The sequence below is a fragment of the Labeo rohita genome, chromosome 9, assembly GCF_022985175.1.
Source record: "Labeo rohita strain BAU-BD-2019 chromosome 9, IGBB_LRoh.1.0, whole genome shotgun sequence".
NCBI lineage: Eukaryota > Metazoa > Chordata > Actinopteri > Cypriniformes > Cyprinidae > Labeo > Labeo rohita.
Genome location: NC_066877.1, coordinates 35,498,699 through 35,518,857, shown reverse-complemented (window position 1 = coordinate 35,518,857; position 20,159 = coordinate 35,498,699). Strand labels below are relative to the sequence as shown.

The following is a 20,159-nucleotide window of genomic DNA, read 5'->3' as shown; positions in this document are numbered from 1 at the left end:
AAAAAGAGATTGACTGGTCTTGTAAAGTCTTTTACATTTAGAGCCCGTATACACATTTTTTTCACTTCAGTTTATTTCTTAAATTTTCTTTATGTGGTCTTAAAAAAGTCTTAAAGAAGTCCTGAATTTACCTTCATCAAACCTGCAGAAACTGCATTTTTAATCTGATGACAAACCGGAATATCGTTTGCCTTTTTACATTGTAATTTTGTGGTAACAAGAAAAGGACCATTCATCACAACAAACTATTAATGTTGGTTCATCACATCTGGTGTGTTTGTCTGTGTCCAGGTGGTTCGTTTGAGAAAGCTAGCTCAGCAGATAGCTAACTGTAAGCAGTTCGTGGAGAGATCGTCCTCGCTCATCGTACAGGCCGATCAGGCTCTGAAAGAGACGGATCACGCGCGATTCCTGCAGACGGCGAAGAGCATCTCCGAGCGGTGAGGGAACGTCACGTGAATCACAGCCGAACTGTCTGTGACAACAACTAGTGCAAAAGATGAGAAATAAGTGAGTTTATGCATCAAATTGACCCCTGATTAGTTTGTCATGTTTAAAATATAATCACAGAGTGTCGATGGCGACGGCGACCTCACAGGTCCTGATCCCAGAGATCAACCTGAACGACACGTTCGATGCGTTCGCGCTGGACTTTTCCAGAGAGAAGAAGATGCTGGAGGGTCTGGATTATCTCACGGGTCAGTGCACCGCTTCTGTTCAAGCTTACACAGAACTATTTCAGACATGCTTTTAAATGTCTCTTCTGCTCACCAGGGCTGAGTTAATTCCATCAAAAGTGCAGTACAAATTTTGAAATATTATTACAATTTAAAATAGCAGTTTTCTATGTGAATATCTGTTAAAATGTAATTTATTTCTATGATGCAAAGCTGAATTTTCAGCATCATTACTCCAGTCTTCAGTGTCACATGACCTTCAGAAATCATTCTAACATGCTGATTTGCTGCTTAAGAAACATTTCTGATTATTATCAGTGTTTAAAACAGTTGTGCTGCACAATATTTTGAGGAAACTGTGATATATTACCATTCAAAAGGTTGGGGTTTCCACAAAAATATTAGTCAGCACAACTGTTTTCATATAATATTTTGTCTGTTTTATATATATATATATATGAAAGAATATTTTTAATTTAATTTAATATGTGTGTGTGTGTGTGTGTGTGTGTATACACAATTTAATTTAAATATATATGTATATATAATTTTATTTCAGTTGACATCGATTTTATTTCAAGAAACAATTTTTGTATGGTTTTAATTTTAGTTTCAGTTTTAGATTTATGTATTCATTTTTTTTATCTATTTATACATTATTATTAGTGTGTATATATATATATTCAGTGTTAATGTTTATTAATATGGCTAATCTAATATTATATATATATATATGGTCTTTGAAACACAGGCTGGCCGTATCTGTGAATAATTTCGTAATATTTGTGAAATATTTTCTTTCTGCCTATTATACTACTTTTTATTTTATTTTTGCTTTATTTGAAGTAATTAATTCAATTAATTTTTTAGTTAGTAGTTTTTTTTCTTTGTTTAGTGACTTTGTTGTTTTATTGTTTCTGTTTATATTTTATTTTATTTTAACTTTATTTCAGCATTATTATATTACTTTTATTGCATTTGAAATTTTATTTCTGCTTTATTTTTTCTTTTCTCTTTTTTAGGTATCTTTAAATAAATATATGCTAAATAATAAAATAATACAGAAAATATTATATAAAAATAAATGAGACAAAATGCAGTATTAATATTTAATAATATTTTGATTCTTTTTTTGTTATTATATTTTTTATAATTAAAAAAATCATACATTTTTTAAAAATAAAAACTAAATATTATCTGGCAAAATATTAATAAAAACACTGAAAAAAGTGTATATGTATATATAATTATGAGTATTATTTTTATATTTTCTTTTTTTTACGTTTTAATTTTACTTGAACGTTTTATTCATTTTTAGTAGTTTATATTTTATTTTTAGTGGTTTTAGTTATTTAAAAAAGCTGAAATAAAATTTATGAAGAAATAAAAAAATACAATAAAATTATTTTAGCTCATTTCAGTTTGTTTTGTTTAGTAACTTTTGATTTATTTTATTATTTAAATTGTATTTCAGCATTATTATATTACTTTTGTTGTATTTTTATTTCAGCTTTATTTCAAGTAATTCATTCGATTAATGTTTTTAACACTAATAATAATTAGAAATGTTTCTTAAGCAGCAAATCAGCATATCAGAATGATTTCTGACAGATCATGTGACACTGAGGACGAGTAATGATGCTGAAAATTCAGCTTTACGTCACAGAAATAAATTACAGTTTACAAGATTTTCACATGGAAAACAGCTATTTTAAATAGTAATAATTTTTCACATTTTTACTGTATTTACTGTGTTTTTAATCAAATAAATGCAGCTTTGGTGATCAGAAGAGACAAATATATATATATAATTATTCCAAACCGTTGATTTAGTAAATGTATAATCATTTGTCCTACGAAATTAAGACAAAAATGTAATGAAAGTGAAGCTGTGGGGACGTTTTCAATGCAAATCAATGCATTTTTTAACCATCAGGTGGCGCTATTATTAAAAACCTCAAATACCCTCGGAATAAGGCATTAGAGTTTCTTTTAAATAGGTCAAAGCATTTTCAGATACAGCCAGATGTCTATTTCTTTCACTAACACTGTTACTCTGTAATGATTGCAAAAACCCAAACTTCATGAAGTCACATTTATATAACTCTACATGGAGTTCATCTGTGCCAAAAATCATGCAAAGGGAGTGTCGACGTTGTCAGAATCCAGTATTGAGGCCAGTCTACTCGTCAGAGAGTCAGGAGTGAAGCAGCTGAAGTAGGTTTCAGTATTTCAGTGCTTCTCACAGGAGCAGCAGGGATTGAAGTCGGAGCTGTGGGTGAAGCAAATATGTTTTTCTGGGGTTTTTTTTTTATCTCTGCGAGGTCCTTCATTGTGAGTCACGGCAGACGGTCGGCTTGAGGGAGTCATCAAACACAGTGTGGATCAGATCGTCTTTTTTTCTCTGCCAACTGCTCACTGTTGCTGCGCAAAATCTCTTCATGCTAATAATAGTAACGTCATCCACATTTTTGCCATGTGTTTGCTCTTTAAGGCACCAAACATTTTATGCAAAAACAAGAACATAAAGGATTCATAGTCAGCTACGTTTTATGAGTAAACAGCAATGCACTGAATATTTACAATATATATTCAGTGTATTATATTCAAACACAAAATATGTATTTAATATATATTGATTTTACCTGTTTATAATTGAGTTGTTTTGCATAGTTTTTCTAAACTTTAATAATATAAATAATACTAAATTTAGAGTAACATTTTTAAAAGTTATTAATATTTTTATTCATTTTCTGTTTTTATATTTTTGTGTTTTACAGATACAGATAACTATAAAAACAAAAAAATAATCAAAATATTAATAAAAATGAAATATTATATAACAAAATATTAATAAAACACTGAAAAAATGGATTATGTGCAGGATTGTGTATCTTAAATATATACTAAAAATAAAATAATACCAAAAAATATATAAAAATAAATACTTCATTGTTCATTTTTATTAATATTTTGATTCGTTTTTTGTTTTTATATATTTTTTTTGTTTTTATACAGAAAATATAAAAAAGAATCAAAATATTAATAAAAACTAAATATTATATAACAAAATATTAATAAAAACTGAAAAAATTGATTATGTGCAGGATTATGTATCTTAAATATACACTAAATAATAAAATAATACCAAAAATATATAAAAATAAATAATGCTTCATTGTTCATTTTTATGAATATTTTGATTTTTTGTTTTTATATTTTTTGTTTTTATACAGAAAATATAAAAAAGAATCAAAATGTTAATAAAAACGAAATATTATATAACAAAATATTAATTTTAAAAAAACTGAAAAAATGGATTATGTGCAGGACTATGTATCTTAAATATATACGAATTAATAAAATAATACTAAAAAAATATATACAAATAAATAATCCTTAATACTTTTTATTCATATTTTGATTCATTTTTTGTTTTTATATTTTTTGTTTTCGTACAGAAAATATAAAAACAAAAAGAATCAAAATATTAATAAAAACTAAATATTATATAACAAAATATTCATAAGAACACAAAAAATAATTTATTTTTTCTTTTTTGTGTAGGATTATGTATTTTAAATATATACTAAATAATAAAGTAACACTAAAATATATATAAAAATAAATAATACTTAATTCATTGTTCATTTTTATTAATATTTTGATTCATTTTTTGTTTTTATATTTTTTGTTTTTATAAAGAAAATATAAAAATAAAAAAATGAATCAAAATATTAATAAAAACTAAATCGTATATAACAAAGTATTAATAAAAAAACTGAAAAAAAATGGATTATGTGCAGGATTATGTATCTTAAATATATACGAAGTAATAAAACAATACTAAAAAATATATACAAATAAATAATACTAAATTTATTGTTCATTTGTATTAATATTATGATTCATTTTTTTTGTTTTTATAAAACATAAAAAACAATAAAAACACTGAATATATATATATTTATTTATTTATTTTACTTGGAAGAATGTTTATATATATATATATGTAATTTTTCATATTCTTTCTTTTCTTTTTTTGTGCAGTGTTAAGTATCTTATATACTAAATAAAATAATAATAAAATATTACATAGAAATAAATAATGCTAAATTCAGTGTTATTTTATTATTTTGATTTTTTTTTTTTTTTATATACTGAAAATATAAAAACAAAAAGATGAACCAAAATATTAATAAAATCTAAATTTTATATAACAAAAAATATCAATAAAAACACTGAAATTTTACAGCAATTTTATTGTTTTTTTTTTTTTTTTTGTCATTTTAGGTAGTTAACAAGTTAAACCTAATTTAAATGAGAAATATTCAAATAATGCATTGTTTATTGATGTTAATTTTATTTCAAGAAACGATTTTTTAATGGTTTTCATTTTAGTTACAGTTTTAGATTTAGTTATCTGTAATAACCCTGAATTTATTCATGCATTTATTTTTTTCTTCTAAGGGGTTTTGTTTGATTGTATTCCTGAGTTTATATAATAGAATAAAAGCCATTCATAATGCAAAACAAGTATGTTTTGGGTTCTCAGTACTGCCGTATAAACAGAAGTTTCAGAAACATTAACAAAATATCATCTTCTGTGGTAAATGTTCTGTTTTTTTTGTGTTAAACTCTTTGTTGCAACAGTTTTGATATCATTCCTCGCTCATGAAGTGAGTTCAAAGAAACAACTATTGTAGCTAGTTTAATGGCACAGACAATGGTTTATTTCCACTACATGACATGGTGCTGTAAGTATGTGCAACGGTTGCACATTTGCAGTGCATTAGCTTTATGTGAACTTTCCTAGATGACCGAACCTAGCATAAAGACTGAGACTGAAAATCATTTGTTTTGTGTCACAGCTCCGAACGCTCCCAATATCCGTGAGGAGCTTTGCACGGCGTCTCACGACACCATCTCAGTCCACTGGACATCGGAGGATGAATTCAGCGTGGTTTCATATGAGCTCCAGTACACCATCTCCACCGGACAGACCAACGTCGTCAGTAAGTGAACGAGCCCAAACTCTGTCCAGATGACCCGTCTTTAAAACACAGACTGACCGTATCTGTCCATAATTTTAGAATATTTGTAAAAAGTCTAATATTATTTTTTATTTTAGCTTATTACTTTTCATTTTTAATTTTATTTTAGCTTTATTTCAATTAATTAATTCTGTTTAGTGACGTCATTTTATTATTTAACTTTATTTAAATTTTATTATTTATTTATTTATTTTATTTCCACTTTCTTATTTTAGCTTTTTTCAATTAATTAATTAAATTCATTTTTTGAAAGCTTTAGTATTTTTTTTGTTTTGTTTAATGACTTTTATATATTTTTATTTTAGCGTTATTTCAGCATTGTAACATTAATTTTATTGTAGTTTTTAGTTTATTTCCACTTTATTTTATTTTTATTTTAGCTTTCTTTCAGCATTATTGTATTACAGCGGAAAAATACAATCCAATTAATATAATAATGTAAAATAAAATAAAATAAAAATATATAAAAGTCACTAAACAAAGAGAAAACCAATCAAGCTTTAAAAAAAAAAATACTTAATTAATTAACTGAAATAAAGTGGAAATAAAAAAATACTATACAATTATTTAATTTTATTTCAGCTTTATGTCAGTTAATTCCTTTAATTTTTTTTTTGTTTCAGTAGTTTTTTCTTTGCTTTAATTTTTATGTTTTTATTTTATTTTATATTATTATTTTTAACTTTATTTTGATATTATATTACTTTTGTTGTATTTTTATTTTATTTCTTCTTTTTTAGCTTTATTTCAATTAATTAATTTAATTAATGTTCTTAAGTTTTAGTAGTGTTTTCTTTGTTTAGTACATTTTATGTTTTTATTTTATTATTTTAACTTTATTTCAGCATTATTATATTACTTTTTTATTGTATTTTAATGTATTTCTTCATTTTAGTTTAGTTTAGCTTTATCTCAATTAATTAATTCAATCTTTTACGTTTTGGTAGTTATTTTTTGTTCAGTGACTTCTATATTTTTTATTTTATTATTATAGCTTTATTTCAACATTAGTTTATTCATTTTATTATATATTTCAGCTTCATTTCAATTAATTAACTTAATGTTAAATAGTTTTTGTAAATTTTTTTTATGTTTTGTGACTTTGACCTCATAGTAAAAATTAACTGAATTAATTAATTGAAATAAAGCTGAAATTAAAAAAATACATCTATTTTATTTCAGCTTTATTTCAATAGTTTAATTTTTTTTTAGTTTCAGTTGTTTTTTCTCTGTTTTGTAACTTTTGTTTTTATTTTATTTTATTTTATTTTATTATTTAACTTTATTTCAGTGTAATTATAAAACTTGTGTTGTATTTTTATTTCATTTCTTCTTTATTTTATTTTTAGCTTTAAGTTAATTCAGCTGACGTTTTTAAGTTTTAGTAGTATTTTATTTGTTTAGAAACTTTAGTTTTTATTTTATTATTTTAATTACAGCATTATTATTTTATTTCTTTTATTTTATTTTAGCTATATCTCAATTGACTAATTCAATTATTTTTATACGTTTTAGTGGTTATTTTCTGTTTAGTGACTTTTATTTATTTATTTTATTATTATAGCTTTATCTCAGCGTTCTTATTTTAATTTTATTGTATTTTTTATTTTTATTTCCAATTAGTTTTATTTTATTTCAATTATTTAATTTAATTTTTAATAGTTTTAGTAATTTTTTTTTTTATGTTTTGTGACTTTGACCTCAAACTATTTAGGATATTCTGGATGGATGAATGAATTTTTTAGCTTTTATTTATTCTTATTTCAGTTATAGTTTAATTAGTTTTAGTACTTTAACTTAAAACATATTTCAGTACTTTTTTTTTTTTTAAGTTTAGGTAGTTTTAGTTTTTATTTCAGCTTTATAGCATCTCCACCAGCCTGGCTAAAATAAACCAAGTAAATAAACTGTCAGTAAATAAACTCGGTCCAGATGACTGTCTGTAAAATACAGGCCGACCGTATCCGTACGTAATGTCATTATGTGAAAAACGTGAAATCGAATGAACCCTCACTGTGATTTTATTAGGAACCCAGCACTTTATAAAGCCCCGCAGGGGCCGGGATGGCATTACGACACGAAAGCAAACACAATCCAGTCAGAAATCCCTGCAAACGTGCGCTTGAGTTCAGTATGGGCGTAGATGTGTGGATTAGAGCAGATTATACCGCAGGACCGAGTCTAGATGAGAGACGAGCCGCCGCAGACACACACACGGCTTTCTGAGTCAATCAGGTCACAGTGTACTTAAAGCACAATTCAGCGCTGGTGTCGGGCAGATCTGAGGACGACCGCAGAGCCAAAGCAGCAGAAAACACTGGAAACATGTCATGCATTTTAATGCAATAACATTTGATTTTGCGACTGCAGGACTGAATGCAAAATCAACCACTTGCCGCATTATTACAGCAACTAGTGACTTGCATTTTTGTTATGTTTTCATAGTTTTTCCACAGAAATGTTAAACTGATGGGGGCTAGGAGGGCGATTTTAGCTAATCTGAATATGCATAGTATATATAACATAACATGTATATTGGGGAATATTTGAATATAGTCATAATGCCTGATTTCACCAGCAGACTTTACATTTGTACATTTTTAATTGCAAAAACAATAATGTAACAAATTGTATTTAAAATGTACAAGCGTCTGTATCAACACATTTCTGTGGAAATTTTTCTTTGGAATGGAAATATGCATGTTTTATTTATAAACATCATACTTTTTTCGCTTATTTCAGTTAATGTCTTAAAACTAGCGAGCTAAGCCAGTAGTAGTACCGACAGTGTCGTGTAAACATGGCTGAAGAGGCGAAAAGAGGAACAGATGAACCGACTCAATTGAGTGAGTCATTTACCCTGGAACCGCTCCGATTGATTCAAACGCGTGACTTCGATCATTCAGGTTAAGCAAGAATCCAAAGAAATCGCAAATTGAAGCGCGGATCGCGAATCATTTGAATGAAATGGGAATTGGAGCGCGGATCGCGAATCATTTGAGTCAGATCGCAACTTTGGAGCGCGGATCGCGAATCATTTGAATGAAATCGCAACTTTGGAGCGCGAATCGCGAATCATTTGAATGAAATCGGAACTTTGGAGTGCGGATCGCGAATCATTTGAATGAAATCAGAACTTGGAGCGCGGATCGCGAATCATATGAATGAAATCGGAACTTTGGAGTGTGGATCGCGAATCATTTGAGTCAGATCGGAACTTTGAAGCGCGGATCGCGAATCATTTGAATGAAATGGGAATTGGAGCGCGGATCGCGAATCATTTGAGTCAGATCGGAACTTTGAAGCGCGGATCGCGAATCATTTGAATGAAATCGGAACTTTGAAGCGCGGATCGCGAATCATTTGAATGAAATCGGAACTTTGAAGCGCGGATCGCGAATCATTTGAATGAAATCAGAACTTGGAGCGCGGATCGCGAATCATTTGAATGAAATCGGAACTTTGAAGCGCGGATCGCGAATCATTTGAATGAAATAGGAATTGAAGCGCGGGTCGCGAATCATTTGAATGAAATCAGAACCTAAAGCGCGGATCGCGAATCATTTGAATGAAATAGGAATTGAAGCGAGGATCGCGAATCATTTGAATGAAATCAGAACTTGGAGCGCGGATCAATCATTGAATGAAATCAGAACTTTGGAGTGTGGATCGCGAATCATTTGAGTCAGAATGAAATCGGGAACTTCATTTGGAGTGTGGATCGCGAATCATTTGAGTCAGATCGGAACTTTGAAGCGCGGATCGCGAATCATTTGAATGAAATGGGAATTGGAGCGCGGATCATTTGCATATCATTTGAGTCAGATCGGAACTTTGAATGAAATAGGATCGCGGATCATCATTTGAATGAAATCAGAACTTGGAGCGCGGATCGCGAATCATATGAATGAAATCGGAACTTTGGAGTGTGGATCGCGAATCATTTGAGTCAGATCGGAACTTTGAAGCGCGGATCGCGAATCATTTGAATGAAATGGGAATTGGAGGAATCGCATATCATTTGAGTCAGATCGGAACTTTGGATCATTTGAATGAAATCAGAACTTGAATCGCGAATCATTTGAATGAAATCAGAACTTGAATCATTTGAATGAAATAGGAATTGAAGCGCGGGTCGCGAATCATTTGAATGAAATCAGAACTTGGAACGCGGATCGCGAATCATTTGAATGAAATCGGAACCTAAAGCGCGGATCGCGAATCATTTGAATGAAATAGGAATTGAAGCGCGGATCGCGAATCATTTGAATGAAATCGGAACCTAAAGCGCGGATCGCGAATCACTTGAGTCAGATCGAAATTTTGAAGCGCGGATCGCGAATCATTTGAGTCAGATCGAAATTTTGAAGCGCGGATCGCGAATCATTTGATTTAGATCGTTTTTCTGTTTCATTTCTATGAAACAGTGGAAAGGATCAAACCATTAAGGCAGTATAGTTATAAAAACAAAACAAAGAAAAAATAAAGTATACAAATCACTTAAGAAAATTAACGGTGGTTTTACTAAAGTGCAGTTTTTGTATACCCACAGTTTTACTACAAATACCATATTTAAGCTGTTTAGTATAGCAAAACCATGGTTTAATTATATTATGTGTCCATTTGAAATGTTATGTGCTTTATTTCTCTTTGTGTTCTTAAAGTTGACATCATTGCATACTTTGCACATGCTTCACTTTATTTTTGCTATTTTGTTTTATTAGTATATTTTTATTTATCTTTTTTAGAAACTGAAAAGCATTGTTTGATAAGTGAAATCTCAGTTTGAATCCTTGAAAATCAAGAAAGTAGTGAAAATCCTGGAATTTTACAGTATCTGTACGAATCCTGTGCAAAACAACGCAAGAAAGTGCTTTTATCAGCTGTGTAAAACTCTTTCATAAAGCATATTTGCATCGTTTATAGATTTTCTATAATGTTACTAATGTTTATTTCAGTGTATTATATTACAGTTTATTTTCTGTTCTTACTGTTTGTCAGGTCTGTGTAACTCGATGGACAGCTGGATGATCGTGCCCAACATTAAGCAGAATCACTACACCGTTCACGGCCTGCAGAGCGGAACCAAGTACATCTTCCTCGTGAAGGCCATGAATCAGGCCGGGAGCCGCAGCAGCCCGCCGGCTAAACTCAAGACCAACAGTGAGATTACACACCATAACACGCCAGTGACAATATACTGGAATACAGCCAGAGCTATTTTAGAAGTAGCTATATGCTTTATAGGAATTAGCTTTTCTGTTTTCAATTTTATATTCATTTATGCTTTCAATTTTTTTAATATTGTTATGGGCTTTTGTCATTTTTATTGTGTTTTTTTTTTAAATATTTATATTTAATTTATTTAAACATATAAACTTGAAATGCAGCAGATGCGTTTCAGGTAGTTGCCATGGAAAAATTTCTAATTTTCATTTTTTTCATTAAGTTCAGGTTTTTCACCTATTATTTATTTTATTTATTTATTTATTTATTTTTTTTTTCAGCTTTATCACATTTAATTAATTCAATTAATTTTTAATAGTTTTAGTAGTTTTTTATTTGTTTAATCTTTTAATTACAGAATGAATGAATGAATGAATTTATTTATTTTCAGTTTTAGTTTGATTTTAGGTTTTAGGTTTTCAGGTTTTTCATGATATACTTGTACTTATATATTTATTTATATGGCTGCTTATACTACTTTTATTTTGGCTTTATTTCAGCTTTATTTTAATTAAATAATTCAATTAATTTTTTTGTATTTTTTTTCTTTGTTTAGTTGATCTTTAATTTTATTTATTTATTTATTTCAGTTTTACGTTTATCAATTTTAATACTTTAACTTAAACATATTGCACTTTATTTATTTCAGTATTTATAATTTTTAATTTTTTATATAAAAAACATTTTAATTTTAGGTTTGTCATCTAATATTTAATTTAATTTAAGTTTCAGCTTAATTTTATTTGACCTTTATTTTAATAAATTTTAATAGTTTTAGTTTTTGTCTTTATGTTTAGTATATTTGACCTTATAGTAAGATTATTTAGGATTGCATGAATCGATAAATTAATATTTAGTTTTATTTATTTTTATTTTAGTTGTAGTTTTGTTAATTTTATTACTTAAACATACTTCACTTTAGTCAGTTGCTATGGCAGAATGTCTAATATTAAATAATAAAGTTTTTAAAGTTTTTCATGTAATTTGTTTTTTATTTAATTTTATTTTAGCTTTATTTCAATCATTTTTTTTTTTTCGAGTTCATAGTAACTGCTGTAGGATTTGCTGCATGAACATGATGAGTTTCTGCAGTCGTGATCTGTGAATCTCTGTATTTGGCAGCAGATGCGTTCAAGTGATGTGTGTGATTGTTTGTGAATGGCAGGTCAGCCGTTTAAGCTCGACCCGAAGTCGGCTCACAGGAAGCTGAAAGTGTCACATGACAATCTTACGGTGGAGCGGGACGAAGTCTCGTCCATGAAGAGCCACGCGCAGGACCGCTTCGGCGGCACGGGAAACTACGGCGTGACGGGGAACGTCTTCATCGACAGCGGACGCCACTACTGGGAGGTTCTGATCGGAGGAAGCACATGGTAAACACACACACATTTGCAAATCTTCCTAAAACACAACCATTTCATAAGAAATGTTTGCATAGTCACATGACAACATATTGGAATAGAGCCAGTGTTATTTTATTATTATGAAATTATTACATAATATATCATTATTTTAGTATTATGTATATATTAATATCTTATTTATTACTATTTTGAATTAGCTTTTATGTCTATAATTTTTTATTATTTTTTTTAAATGTGCTTTTGTTATTTTTATTAGTTTTTGCTTTTTATATTTAGGTTTAAAATTATTTGTAGTTTTAGTTTTAGTAAGTTTAGTTATTAATATGTTAATATTTAATAATGTTTCTTTCTTTTTTTCAGTTTTATTAATTTAGTACTTCAACTTAAACACATTTATTTCAGTAAACTACCAAGGCAACGCTTCTAATTTTCTAATTTTAACTTCATCTAATGTTTTATTTTTTTTATTTAAATATTTATATTTTACTTTATTCCATCATTTTATATATATATTTCAGTTTTGCTTTTAGTAATTTTAGTATTCAGTTTAAACCTATTTATTTTAGTTGCCAAGACAGCATTTCAGTTCTTTTATGTTTTTAAGTCTAAGATCTCATCTAACATTTTTTTATTTTATTTTATTTTATTTTTAGTAAATTTAGTACTTCAATTTTTAACTTATTTATTTCAGTTGGTTGCCACTAACAAAAATGTTTTGTTTTTTTTTTTGTAAAAAAAAAATGTTTTTACATTTTTTAAGTGTACGCTTTTTATCAAATATTTTATTATTTTATTTTCATTATATTTCATTTATTTTTATTTTAACTTTTAGTAATTTTAGTACTTCGATTTTAAATTTATTTCAGTTATTTGCCAAGACAACATTTCAAATTTTTATGTTTTTTAAGTTTAAGTTCATCTAATATTTTATTTTATTTTATTTTATTTTATTTTATTTTATTTTATTTTATTTTATTTTATTTTAATAATTTAATTTAATTAATTTTTATTTATTATTAATTTTATTATTTATTTATTATTAATATTAATTTTATTTATTTCAGTTATTTCAAGGCAGCATTTCAAGTGTTTAAGTTTTTAAAATATTCATCTAATATTTATATTTTGTTTTATTTTATTTTAATAATATTTAATTTATCTTTATTTTAACTTTTAGTAAGTTTAGTACTTCAATTTAAACTTATTTATTCATAAATTGTTTTAATTACCAAATAAAAACACTGAATAGAGTAAAACAGTATTTATGTTTGTGTAAATCTAAATATTTTGCAATTAATTTAAACTATATTTTTACACTAAATAATCATTGACTATAAGTATCATAAATTAAAATACATTAAAATACTGTTTCCAATGCTAATAATAATCTGAAATGTTTCGTAAGCAACAAATTAGCATATTAGAATGATCATGTGACACTGAAGACTGGATTCAGCTTTGATCACAGGAATAAATTACAGTTTAACAGATATTCACATAGAAAACAGCTATTATAGATTGTAATAATATTTCACATTTTTTTCTGTATTTTTGATTAAATAAAAGCAGCCTTGGTGAGCAGAAGAGACTATTATTTAACATTTATGACTGGTAGTGTGTAAACAAACTTGTAAATGTGAATGTTTTCTCTCTCATTCCTTCTAGGTTTGCTATCGGCATCGCCTACAAATCAGCTCCCAAGCACGGGTGGGTCGGCAAGGACTCTGCCTCATGGGTATTGAGCCGCTGCAACACCTCGTGGGCCGTGCGCCACAACAGCAAAGAGTTCCCCATCGAGCCGTCTCCTCACATGCGGCGTCTGGGCGTCCTGCTCGACTACGACTCGGGCTCTCTGGCGTTTTACGACGCGGCTGGAACGCAGCACCTGTACACCTTTGACATCGCCTTCTCGCAGCCCATCTGTCCCGTCTTCAGCGTGTGGAACAAGTGCTTGACCGTCCTCACGGGGCTCCCCATCCCGGACCACTTAGAGATCAGCGACCCGCACGACTGAACGCACCTACACTACACTTGCAGCCAGGAATAGTGCAGTCAAAAATAACAATTAGCTGAGTTTACTCAACCTCGGGCTATCCAGGATGTAGATGAGTTTGTTTCTTTATCACATTTGGAGAAATGAAGCATTTCATCATGTGCTCACCAATGGATGTGAATGGGTGCCGTCAGAATGAGAGTCCAAACAGCTGATAAAAACATCACAAAAATCCACAAGTAATCCACACCACTCCACTCCATCAATTAACATCAAATTAATTAACAACAAATCCATCAAGACATTTTTAACTTCAAACCATTGCTAAAATACAAGTCTGTAATCCATAATGTAAAATTTTTACAGAGAGTGTGAATGGGATTTTAACTTTAGAAAATGACTGTTATTGTCACCTAAAAATATTTTCATTAATTAAAATAAAGCTTTAAAAAATAAATATTATATGAAGAACTTAAAAAAAAATTAAAAATGTTGAATGTTGACTGAGATAATAATGTGTAATTCGAGGCACTAAAATTATTAAAACTAGAATAAAAATAAATGCTATAAAATAAAATTAAAATATAAATATTAATAAAATCAAATCAAAATTATTAACCTTAAATTCAAACTAAAAAAAATGAAAAATGCTATCTTGTGAAATAAATAGGTTAAGGTAAATTACCAAAACTAAAAATGGAAATAAAAAAATTAAGATAAATATTAAGCTAATAAAAATGACAAAAGCACATTAGAAAATTACTCAAATTTAGGGGGGAGTTGAAAACTAAAAATATAAAAATTAAAACAGAAAATATGAAAATGAAAAATGCTATCTTGCCAATTAAGTGAAATAAATAAGTTTAAAGTAAATTACCAAAACTAACAATGGAAATAAAAAAAAAAAAATAAAAATAAATATTAAGCTAATAAAAAATTACAAAATCACATTAGAAAATTAATCAAATTTAGGGGGGAATTGAAAACTGAAAATATAAAAATTAAAAAACTGAAAACATAAAGACTTAAAAAAAACATGAAAAAGTGATCTGGTCTGAATCAGGAGAGAAATCTGCACAGATCAAGCTCCATTTACAAGCCAAAACAGCTAAAAACAGCTGTAAACAAATATGTGGCTGGATTTCGATGTGAGAGACAACAGAAAATGTACTTTTTCACTAAAGGAAGTGTTATTATGGACTGGAAACCAGCGGGTTTAAGTTAAAAAAACATCTTGATAATGGATTTGTTTTTTTTTACAAACATGCAGCTTTTGTCCTCTCAATACATTAACTGATGGACTGGAGTGGTGTGGATTACTTGTGGATTATTGTGATGTTTTTATCAGCTGTTTAGACTCTAAATTCTGATGGCACCCATTCACATCCATTGATGAGCAAGTGATGCAATGACACATTTCTCCAAATCTGATGAAGAAACAAACTCATCCTAATCTTCGATGGCCTGAGGATGAGCACATTTTCAGCAAATTTTCATTCTTGGACAAACTATTCCTGCAGATTTACTAGAAAATAAACAGCGATGCATCTCTCCTGACCGCTTGTGAACATCAGGCTCTAAATAACCTGCAGAACTGGACCAAAATTGTAAAAAACAAAGTCTAGAATAACATTCCTGGTTTCACTAACAGATCATATACTGTACGTCTCTTCACCTACAGGTGAGGTCAAAAGTTTACATCCCTCTTGCAGAATGTGCAAAATGTTAATTATTTTAGCAAAATAAAAGGGATCATACAAAATGCATGTTATTGTTTATTTAGCACTGACCTGAAGATATTTCACATAAAAGATGTTTACATATAGTCCACAAGAGAAAATAATAGCTGAATTATAAAATGACTCTGTTCAAAAGTTTACATACACTTGATTCTTAATACTGTGTTGTTTGTGAATGATCCACAGCTGTGTGTTTTGTTTAGTGATGGTTGTTCATGAGTGCCTTGTTTGTCCTGAACAGTTAAACTGCCTGCTGTTCTTCAGAAAAATCCCTCAGGTCCCACAAATTCTTTGTTTTTTCAGCATTTTTGTGTATTTGAATCCTTTCCAACAGTGACTAAATGATTTTGAGATCCATCTTTTCACACTGAGGACAACTGAGGGACTCATATGCAACTATTACCGAAGGTTCAAACGCTCACTGATGCTCCAGAAGGGAAAACCATGCATTAAGAGCCGGGGGGTGAAAACTTTTGAACAGAATGATGATGTGTACATTTTTTCTTATTTTGCCTAAATATCATATTTTTTTCATTTACTACTGTACTGCCCTTCAGAAGCTTCTTGCATGTTTCCCAGAAGACAAAATAAGTTAAATTTACCCTGATCTTCAAATTCCAAAAGTTTTCACCCCCAGCTCTTAATGTATTGTATATCCTTCTGAAGCATCAGTGAGCATTTGAACCTTCTGTAATAGAGAAGTCCCTAAGTTCTCAGTGTGAAAAGATGGATCTCAAAATCATACAGTCATTGTTGGAAAGGATTTAAATACACAGAAATGCTTTAAAACCACAGAATTTGTGGGACCTGAAGGATTTTTCTGAAGAACAGCAGGCAGATTAACTGTTCAGGACAAACAAGGGACTCATGAACAACTATCACTAAACAAAAAAACACAACTGTGGATCATTCACGAACAACACAGTATTAAGAATCAAGTGTATGTAAACTTTTGAACGGGGTCATTTTGATAACTTCAGCTATTATTTTCTCTTGTTGACTATATGTATTCATCTTTTATTTGAAATATCTTATTCAGGTCAGTACTAAATAAAACATAACATGCATTTTGTATGACCCCTCTTATTTTGGTCAAATAATTAACATTTTGCAGATTCTGAAAGGGGGATGTAAACTTTTGACCTCAACCGTACATTCCATAATTAAGCACCTTGAATCCTAATAGTTGGTGATTATTTATGACTCTTCTGTCTCTTGCACCTCGAGTCACTTTATTTACTCATCTTTAGGGTTTTTAGTAGGACCTCAAGTCCGTATAAGATCGTGTACAAACACCAAAATCATGACCTGTAGTTACAATATTAGTTGCAATATTACAATCAAACGCTCCTGTTTGCTCCTGTGCTCCACTATTAGACCGGTGCTCTTTTTCACGTCCTGAAACATTTGCTGTGTTCGGAATGGAATACTAGCTTACTACATACTGAATACTGCACAGTATACTTGCTTTTAAACAGAATAGAACAAGAATATTAATAATCAGCATATTAGAATGATTTCTGAAGGATCATGTGACGTGAGTAACGATGCTGAAAATTCAGCTTTGCATCACAGGAATAAATTATGTTTTAACATAGATTCACATAGAAAACAGCTTTTTTAATTGCAATAATATTTCTGTATTTTTGAACGAATAAATGCAGCCTTGCTGAGCAGAAGAGACTTATTTATCTTGATTTTTTTAGTCTTTTGACGTGTAGTGTGTACTTGTAGATCTTAACAGCTTTTTCTATGCTCTCTAATTGCATTTTGGCAAATGTTATAGGTCATTTCATTCTATTTTAGTAACAGAAAATATGCGTAGTGTGCACAGTCGACTTACAGTATACTGCAAACATAGTATGAGTAGTATGGTAGTATGCGATTCCGAACAGAGCCATATATCGTGCACTTTTTCTATGTATCTGACCTTTTGCCCTGTAAACTGTGACGTTTAATTTGATTAATTTAATTTTCAGGATGTTTTGAGTCTCCCTGCACTGGCGTGCTCCATCACGTGACATGAAAGGAGAAATGCCAAAGTATGACTGTATCCTGAAATGAATTAATTATTTAACTTTGATGAAATCGGTCTGATTCTCAGGATGTTTTCATCGTCACACTGAGGTTTGGGTCGGATCGTCCGACCAAAAGCACAAAGGGATGTTAGTTAAACTAATGATTTCTGTCACAATCAGTTAATTGATGGCTTTTGTTAGTCTTATTGCAGATTGAGTAGCACCTACTGCACTTTATGCATGAGTTTGTTTTGATTCACTGTTCAGATTAAATCTTCAAATTGATTTTTTTGCCCTTTTCTGGAAAATGCTTCTAAAACCTGTTTCAATGTACAGTGTTACAGTTATATTTTGTATTCCAAATAATTTTTTTCTGAATATAAAAAACAAAAAAAATTGTGAATAATGTCCTGCCCTGGAATAATAAAATTGCTTGACCCATTTTTGGTGTGAATGCTTGCCTCTAAATATTAAGTATGATAACTCTTCAAAATATACAGCTATTTGTGTTATGCAGTGGAAGATTGCAATACTATATAGTACTAATACTAATGTTATCTATATCTAAGCAATATTTCTATATCTATCAATCTATGCAATACTATCTAGTATTAATGCTAAGAAGATTAAAAATGAAAATAAAACACATTATAGTTAAAAGCTGTTTAAGTAGCATTTTTTTTTAATTTAATGTAATACAATTTAATACTTACATTTGAAGTAAATACCACAGACAAAAAAAAAATTGAATATAAAAATATTATTATTAATAATACAAATTATTAATACCATTTTAAATAAAAAAACATAAATTATCATTTTTAAATATAATAATAATTTTGATATTTTTTAAATATATTTAATATATATATTTTTTATTATATGATATATAATTATAAGTAATATTTTTGTTTTTAATATTTTTGTCTATCTGCTATTTAAGTATACTGTGGATAATAAAAAAGGAGCAATGAATAAAAATAAAAAATAACATTTTATATATAAATATGTTATTTTATAATATATATAATATAGTATTGTATTATATAAGATAGTAAAAAAAATATATAAAAATATATATATTCCACAGAGAAAAAAGTCCTGATGTGTTATTAAAGTATGAATAATAAATAATAATGATGGATAAAATATTTCATTGGTCAGGATATTTTTTCTGTTATATAAATATAAACATATTTCAACTAGAAATATATAATATATAAAAATATATTTTAATATATAAAATATATTTTATATATATAATTATATATAATTAAAAGTAATATTTTAGTTTTTCATATATTTGTCTATGTGGTATTTATTTTAAGTATGATAAAATATAAATGAATAAAAATGAATTTGATATATATATAATATCTTTTATATAATAGTATTGTATTACATAATATAGTATAACATATTTATTAAAAAAATATTTTCTACAAAAAAGTCCTGAAGTGCTGTTTATTTAAAGAATGATAAATAGACCATTTTTTTATGTCTATGTGCTATTTAAGTATAAGTAATAATAAAATTGCAATGAATAAAAATAATGATTTTATAAATAAAAATATTTAATTTTGTATAATATAAATATATTTTATATATATTTACATAACAAAAATTATCCTAACAAATCACACACACACACACATATAGTATTATATTGTATTATATAATATAGTATAAAATATATATATTAATAAATATACATTAAAAAAATATATTCAACAAAAAATCCTGATATTTTATTTGTCAGGATATTTTTTCAGTTATATAAATATAAATATATTTTACATATATTTATGTAACAAAAATGATCCTGACATTATATATAGTATTATATAATATAGTATAATATATACATATATAAATATTGTCTATGTGCTGTGCAGTGTATCAATAATAATTTACAAAAGCACTCTTTGTTATAGTTTTGTTTTCCTTTCAATATATCAGTGAAATTTAATAAAGTCTGGTGGAGTTTAAATGAATTTATTATGTGTTGGTGTCGTAGAAGTGAAAGCGCTTCGTTGATTGGTTGCCTGCGTTTTGACTCCGCCCAACCCGGAAGAAGCTTCCGTTTAG

The 20,159-nt window shown here is 28.3% G+C and overlaps 1 protein-coding gene across 5 annotated transcripts in view; it reads left to right on the top strand.

The window, feature by feature from the left end:
- mid1 (midline 1) overlaps positions 1 to 16,804 on the top strand; it is an 85,584-nt gene extending 68,780 nt beyond the window's left edge. For all 5 annotated transcript variants that reach the window (XM_051119786.1, XM_051119787.1, XM_051119785.1 and 2 more), the window contains exons 5-10: positions 292 to 440; positions 571 to 698; positions 5,549 to 5,692; positions 10,733 to 10,894; positions 12,123 to 12,330; positions 13,987 to 16,804. In XM_051119786.1, the coding sequence (XP_050975743.1) occupies positions 292 to 440; positions 571 to 698; positions 5,549 to 5,692; positions 10,733 to 10,894; positions 12,123 to 12,330; positions 13,987 to 14,335 (1,140 nt within the window). In that variant the 3' untranslated portion in view covers positions 14,336 to 16,804. The remainder of the gene's footprint in view (positions 1 to 291; positions 441 to 570; positions 699 to 5,548; positions 5,693 to 10,732; positions 10,895 to 12,122; positions 12,331 to 13,986) is intronic.
- Positions 16,805 to 20,159: the final 3,355 nt, after the last annotated feature.